The 6792-nt window shown below is 61.9% G+C and overlaps 1 protein-coding gene across 2 annotated transcripts in view; it reads left to right on the top strand.

The window, feature by feature from the left end:
- The first annotated feature begins 4287 nt into the window (after window positions 1-4287).
- Window positions 4288-6792, top strand: part of ITGA5 (integrin subunit alpha 5) — a 63181-nt gene continuing 60676 nt past the window's right edge. For both annotated transcript variants that reach the window (XM_034792090.1, XM_034792089.1), the window contains exon 1: window positions 4288-4562. In XM_034792090.1, coding sequence (XP_034647981.1) covers window positions 4396-4562 — 167 coding nt within the window. In that variant the 5' untranslated portion in view covers window positions 4288-4395. The remainder of the gene's footprint in view (window positions 4563-6792) is intronic.

The following is a 6792-nucleotide window of genomic DNA, read 5'->3' as shown; positions in this document are numbered from 1 at the left end:
GCATCTTCTTCACCCAACGGCAAAACACAGACAGACAGAGTGACGGATGGGCTGGGTGGGGTCTGTCCCTCCTGACGGGGACCCTGGCCTGGAGGTTTCTCTCTGCTCCAGTGCTCGCCCCCCATGTTGGCACTGCTGCCCGGCGGACTCCGTGCCGCCCTGATGCTGATGCCGGGTTGATTTTCACTGGCAGCCGCTGCAGGGGGAACTTTTTGGGCCCCTTGGCACAGCACAGACAGGGCTCCAAGGGACTCCCAGCCCCCCTGCTCCCTGCTGGGCTGCGTATCCCCTGAGACCAGCCTCTGCTCAGACAGACAGATGAACACTCATCTCCCAGGCAAAGTAATGCTGAGCAACTTCCCATGTGGGGGTGGGGGGAGACCCGGGTGTCTGTGTCAGCCCTGGTCAGTCTGGGGGGGAGGGGAAGGCAGGATGGGTGGGATGCAGACATGATGGAAGAATGAACTGGGGGAGGAGAACGGTGGAGGCAACGCCAGAGGGGTGAGGGATGACTGAAGTGAGGGGAGCCCCTGGGGCAGGGATGGGGGCAGTGGCTTTTTGAGGTGGTTTTGCCCCCAATTCTGGGTGAGCTCGTTCCCGTCCCTCCCGCTGGGGCAGCTGCTGGGGCAGCTGCTGCATGGGGAGTCAATGGGGGAAGGGGTACAGCCCCCTCCCAATTGAATCGCTTTTCTAGTTCAATCCTCCCTCCCCCAAACAGGGGCCATCCCAGAGAGGATCCAGCTGTGACAGGAAAAGCCCTGCAGCTGGCAGCTTGCCCTGCAACTGAGCATCCCCTGCCCCTGCTCCACCTGAGAGCCCCCTGTTGCCCCTCCCCTCTGCCACCTGAGAGCCCTATGCCCATCCCCCCTCTTGAGCCCCCTCCCCCCCCCTGAGAGACCCCTGCTCCCTGCCCCTCCCCTACCTGAAAGCCCTGTGCCCCTCCCCCTTCCTGCCGCTGCCCCCTCCCAGCACACCCCTCACCGTTTGCCCTGCTGCTGTGCTACGGTTGGATGTGCCCCGAGAAACTGGGCCAAAAGGCTGATTCTGCTGCCAGGGGGTTCAAAACCTCATCAGCTGTCCCCTGCTTGTGGCGAGGGCCCAGATTCTGCAGGGATCCCTGTGCCAGGCCCAGGTGGGGCCCCCAACATGTCCCCCCACATAGGTGCTGGAACTAGGGGTGCTGGGGCTTGAAATGGTTTCCATCCTATACAGGATATACAGTTTGGTTCAATAGCTCTCAGCCCCCACACTGTATAAATTGTTCCAGTCCCCCCGTCCCCCCATCCATTATATCCCCCTGGCCACCCCATGGCTATTTATGATGCAGTGGGGATATGGGAATGGGTCATGCCCCTGTGTCGGCTGAGTGCATGCCTGGGCGTGTGCCTGGCTGGGGGAGGAGGGCTCAGCGCCAACAGAGGAGAAACAGATGGGCATGAGGTGGGGAGGGGGCACTACAGTTCCACCCCTCTCTTGACCTGGAGACACTCATTGCACGGCCTTCCCTCCCCATGCCCACCAGACCACTCCCCAGCGGGGTCTGGGACTTGGCCTCTGCCCCAGCCACATTCCCACCTGGGGCATGGCACTGACCAGCCCCACCTTCCTAGCCCATAGTGCAGTGAGCACACCCTGCCTGTCACTGCCAGACTGTTTTCATGGCACCTCCCTTGGTGCAGCTTGCCAAAGGGGCTGGCACCCTGATTTGTTAGTGCAGGGTTGCCTGTGTGCACTGGGGCCCTGCGTGCTGGTTTGTTAGTGTAGGGTCGCCTGTGTATACTGGGCCCTGCATGCTGGGTTGTTATTGTAGAGTCGCCTGTGTGCACTGGGGCCCTGCGTGCTGGGTTGTTATTGTAGGGTTGCCTGTGTGCACTAGGGCCCTGCGTGCTGGTTTGTTAGTGTAGGGTCGCCTGTGTATACTGGGCCCTGCGTGCTGGGTTGTTATTGTAGAGTCGCCTGTGTGCACTGGGGCCCTGCGTGCTGGGTTGTTATTGTAGGGTTGCCTGTGTGCACTGGGGTCCTGTATGCTGGTTTGTTAGTGTAGGGTCGCCTGTGTGCACAGGGTCCTGCATGCTGGTTTGTTAGTGTAGGGTCGCTTGTGTGCACGGGGTCCTGCGTGCTGGGTTGTTATTGTAGGGTTGCCTGTGGGGATTGGAGGTGTCAGGCTGGGTGCCTGTGCCATTTCCCTTCTTCTAACTCAGAACCGACTGGATTCCCTTGGAATTTCCCTGCAACCGACATCACCTCTGTGCTGTGAGTGGAGACATTCCAGCCCACTGGCTGTTCTGGGGGAGTCCAGAGGTGGGGCTCACCCGCCAGCCAGGAAGTCATGGGGAAATGACTTCTAGCACAAGATTTCTGGCACTTCCTGTTTCCGAGGGGCCAGAAAATAGCACAAAAGCAGCTCTGCTGCGGGCACGGCTCAGCCCTGCTGCCTCTGCCTCCCGAGCTCGGTGGGACTTTGGGGAGTGCCTGGAAAGCCTGGGGCGCCTGCTCTGGGTGCAAGTCAGGGCAGCTTCCAGTAGCCCCAGAGTTTGGGCTCATTTTTCACCCAGCCACCTCCCCTGATCCCTCCCAGGGTCCTTTCCCTTCGTACCCCCTGGGACAGGCTGCCCTGCAGTAGGGGCTCACACTGGCCATCATGGGCCCCTGAGAAAAGAACTCCCTTCCCTTCAGCCCCAGGAGAGCTCTCCAGGTGCCTGCCTTTGCTCCCTGTTCATGGCAACCAAGTGAGGCCAGGACAGGCTGCAGCTGCTGAATTCATCTGGACTGAGCTGGCACGAACAACCCTACAATAACACACCAGTGTGTGTACAAGTGACCCTGTGATAACACACCCATCTGTACAAAAACAATCCTGCAGTAACACACCTGTGCCTGTGCAAGTGGCCCAACAATAACACAGCAGGAACTGACTCTTGGGTTCCTGTCCCAGTTATGGGAGAGGTGTGGGGTCCAGCAGGGCAGGCAGAACACCAAGACTCCTGGGTTCTGTTCCCAGCTCCTATTGCTGAGAATTTAAGCAATCACTGATATTAATTTTTGCATGTCCTCCCCTTTGTTCTCCTCTCTGGTTCACACCCTCCTTCACTGGCTTTGAGGGCTACTTGTTGCTTGTGTCAGCGGTGGAGCCCGGGGGGACAGGGGCTGGAGGGCTGGGCTCCCTGCCCCACACTGACTCAGGCCGGCTGGAGTGGGATGTCAGTGGAAAGCTAGTGGGTGGTGGAGGCCTGGCGAGCGCTAGCCTCAGGGCGTTTCTCACCCTGGCCTCCTGTACTGGGATATTGTGTGAGATTTCCAAGGCTTTTGCCTAAGCAAATGTTTTGCACATTGCAGGGTCACCTCTTTCCATGAGCTCAGCCGGGCCGGAGCCGCTAGGACGTGCCCCCAGTGGCCATTCCAGGGGGTCTGGCAAGTGGAGAGGCCACTGGGCTGGGAGCCAAGAGATCTGGCCTCTACCCTGCTTCTGATATGTGCAGTGGTGGGTGTGTATGTGGCCCCCACACTGCAGCTGTCTCTGGGCATTGCCCCAAACCCGGCTGGGGCAGATCCTTAGCCCCAGGCTACAGCCTGGAACTGAGGCCCAGAGAAATGCAGTGGCCCGCCCAACGCACACAGGAGGCTGTTGTTTGCAGTGTTGCTGTAGCGGGCTGGTCCCAGGATGAGAGACAGGGTGGGGCATGTAACAGCTTTTGTTGGACCCACTTCTGCTGAGGACAGAGGCCAGCCTTTGAGCTACCCAGAGCTCTGCCTCAGGTCCCAGGGAGGCTGCAGCAAAGCCGAGAATCGAGCCCCGCTCAGGGCCTCAGTTTCCCTGTTTGTACCATAGGATAATGACCCCAGGGGAGCCATCAGGGATAGAGTCAAAGGGCTTTTCCTCCTCTCTGCCTCCTGCCAGCCTTTTCCTGCCTTCTGCAAAGGACCTTTCCAGGGAGCAGCCCTGTGAGGGGCCCAGCTAGCTGCAGAACCACCCCCAGACATACTTCCTAGGGGCGCGGGGATCAGGTTTTTGCTCACTTGGGAGGGGCTGCTGCTCCCCACAAGTGTGAGTTCCCCCTTTTGTTACTTGCACTCGCATAGAAGCCCCCTATTGTTGAACTCAAGAGCCCAAAGCCGGGCCCGCAGCTCTGACCCTTCCCGGCCCATCGCTGGGGTCCCGGGCTTGCCCCCGGCCCGGCCCATGCCAGCGGTGTCGTGTTCTCCAAAACCGCCCCATCTTTGCTCCGCGAGATCCACCCCGCAGGCAGGGGGTGGGCGCAGCCGCGGCTGGTGACTCCTCCCTTTGGGGGGGTGGAAACACCCTGCGGGCGCTTCCAGGAGGGGTCTCGGAGCCCTGCTCCCGCAAGGTCCTGCCTGCGCGTCGGGAGCGGGGCAGCCAGCGCGCCGGGCTCCGCCATGCCGCCCCCCGGGACCCTGCTGCCGCCGCGGCTGCTGCTGCTACTGCTGGCCCTGCCGCCCGCCCGCGCCTTCAACCTGGACGTGGCCGAGCCGGCGCTGTTCCGCGGTGCCCCGGGCAGCCTCTTCGGCTTCGCCGTGGATTTCTACCTCCCGGAGCCCCAGAGGTGAGCTAGCGGCGGGGCCGGGGCCGGGACGGGGGCCGCGCTCCCCCCTGGGCTTCGGAGTCTTGGCACCTTGTTGAAGAACAAATTGTATCAAAGGGTCGTTGGGGGCGGGGGGGGGGGCGTTCGCGGCCCCCTGTTAGCGCTGGGGCGGAGGAAGTGGGGGGGTTCGCGGTCCCCTGTGGGCGGGGGATATGGGGGGGATCGCGGCCCCCTGTTAGCGCCGGGGCGGCTGGGAGTGGAGGGTTCGCGGCCCCTTGTGGGCGGAGGATATGGGGGGGATTGCGGCCCCCTGTTAGCACCGGGGCGGGGGGTGTGGGGGATCCACGGCCCCCCGTGGGCGGGGATATGGAGCGGGTCACGACTCCCTGTTGCCCCCGTGTGTGCCGGGGGGTGGGGGGGCGTTTGCTTCTAGCCCAGCTCTGACTTTCCGGGCTCTGCTCCTAGTCCCCCTGGCGGGACCCCGCCTCTTTCCGCCGGTCTCGGCACGCGGCTCCGGCGCTGTTTGCACCGTTACCCGTCCTGTCCGGTCCTGGCTCGCTCCTTGGAGCCCCGGCCGCGGCGCTCAGGTTCCCCCGAACCCCCCGCCTGCATTCCTCGCGCTCCCGGGCCCGATCCTGTTCGCGGGATCCCCCCACGGGGAGGGCGCGCGTGGGGACCCGGGGCCGGGTGGGCGACGCTGCAGCCCGAGCCCCGCGCTCCGGTGGGATCCCCCCGCCCCTCGGCCCCGCACAGAACAGGCTGGGAACGGAGCGTTTCCTGTAATCGGAGCTGGGGATCGGCTCCTTCCCTTGTAACTCGGAGCAGGCGGAATTCCAGCGCTGGCGGCGCTTTCTCCTGGCGGCGCAGGGACCGGTGTGTGTGGGGCTCCCTGGGAGAGGGCAGCTGGGCGGAACACCGCTGGGCTGGGGATGTTATTCGTGCTCCCCCGTGGCAGCCCCGAGGGGGACATAGGAACTGCGAACACTGGGGGGGCTGGAGTCCCTGGCGAGCTGCTAACACGGAGCGATGGGGGGCTGGAGGTGGCGTCTCCCGGACCAGGGCTGAACCGCCCCTGCATTTCCCCATCCCCCTCCTGAGCTGGCCCGTGGTCCACGCCCATCAGGGTGGGGGCGAATCTGCCTCCCCCGAGGTCCTGCTGGGTTGCGTGCGGAGGAAGCAACCAAGGGCTGAATGTGCCAGGGATCGGGGCCCTCGGGCCAGTGAACGTGGCAGGGTTGAGGGCAGGACCCCTCCAGAGCTCAGCCGGCTCTGGTTCATGGTGCTGTGTCATCAGGGGCGGGGGGAAGTGGGTGACACTGGGTGTCTTGATACCTAGCCCTGTGGGGTGAGCCACAGCCGTGTTCCCAGGCTAAGGGTGTTAGGGTTTGTCTACACTGGCACTTTACGGCGCTTCAACTTTCTCGCTCAGGGGTGTGAAAAAACACCTCCCTGCAAGTTTCAGTGCTGGAATGTGCCCGTGTAGACAGTGCATCAGCGCTGGGAGCTACGCCCCTCGTAGAGGTGTTTTTTTAGAGCGCTGGGAGACTACGCAAGTCATGTTAAAGCGCTGGTGCAGCAGAACTTTAACGTTGCCAGTGTAGACAAGCCCTTAGTCTGTTCTTCTCAATGCCAGTCAGCTCTGACTAGAACCCAGGAGTCCTGGCTCCCAACCCCGCCACTCAAACCACTAGACCTGTCCTCCTCCAGAGACAAGAATAGAACCCAGGAGTCCTGCCTCATAGCTCTGCTGCTTGAACCCCTAGACTCCACTTCTCTCCTAGAGCTGGGGAGAGAACCCAGGAGTCCTGGCTCTCAACCCCCCTGCTCTAACCTCGAGACCTGGGGAGAGAACCCAGGAGTCCTGGCTCCCAACCCCCCTGCTCTAATCTCCAGACCTGGGGAGAGAACCCGGGAGTTTCACGCCCCTGCTCTAATCTCCACACCACACTCCCCTCCCAGAACTGGGGATAGAACCCAGGAGTCCTGATTCCGAACCCCACTAGGTCCCCCAGGGACACAGAATTCCCAGATGCTGCTCCTGGGAATCCCACTTATCAAAAAGAACAGGAGTACTTGTGGCACCTTAGAGACTAACAAATTTATTAGAGCATAAGCTTTCATGGACTACAGCCCAGAAGTGGGCTGTAGTCCACGAAAGCTTATGCTCTAATAAATTTGTTAGTCTCTAAGGTGCCACAAGTACTCCTGTTCTTTTTGCGGATACAGACTAACATGGCTGCTACTCTGAAAC

This window comes from Trachemys scripta, chromosome 16 (genome assembly GCF_013100865.1).
Source record: "Trachemys scripta elegans isolate TJP31775 chromosome 16, CAS_Tse_1.0, whole genome shotgun sequence".
NCBI classification, from domain to species: Eukaryota; Metazoa; Chordata; order Testudines; family Emydidae; genus Trachemys; species Trachemys scripta.
Note: the sequence above shows the minus strand (reverse complement) of the source record. Positions and strands in the feature narration are given on the sequence as shown.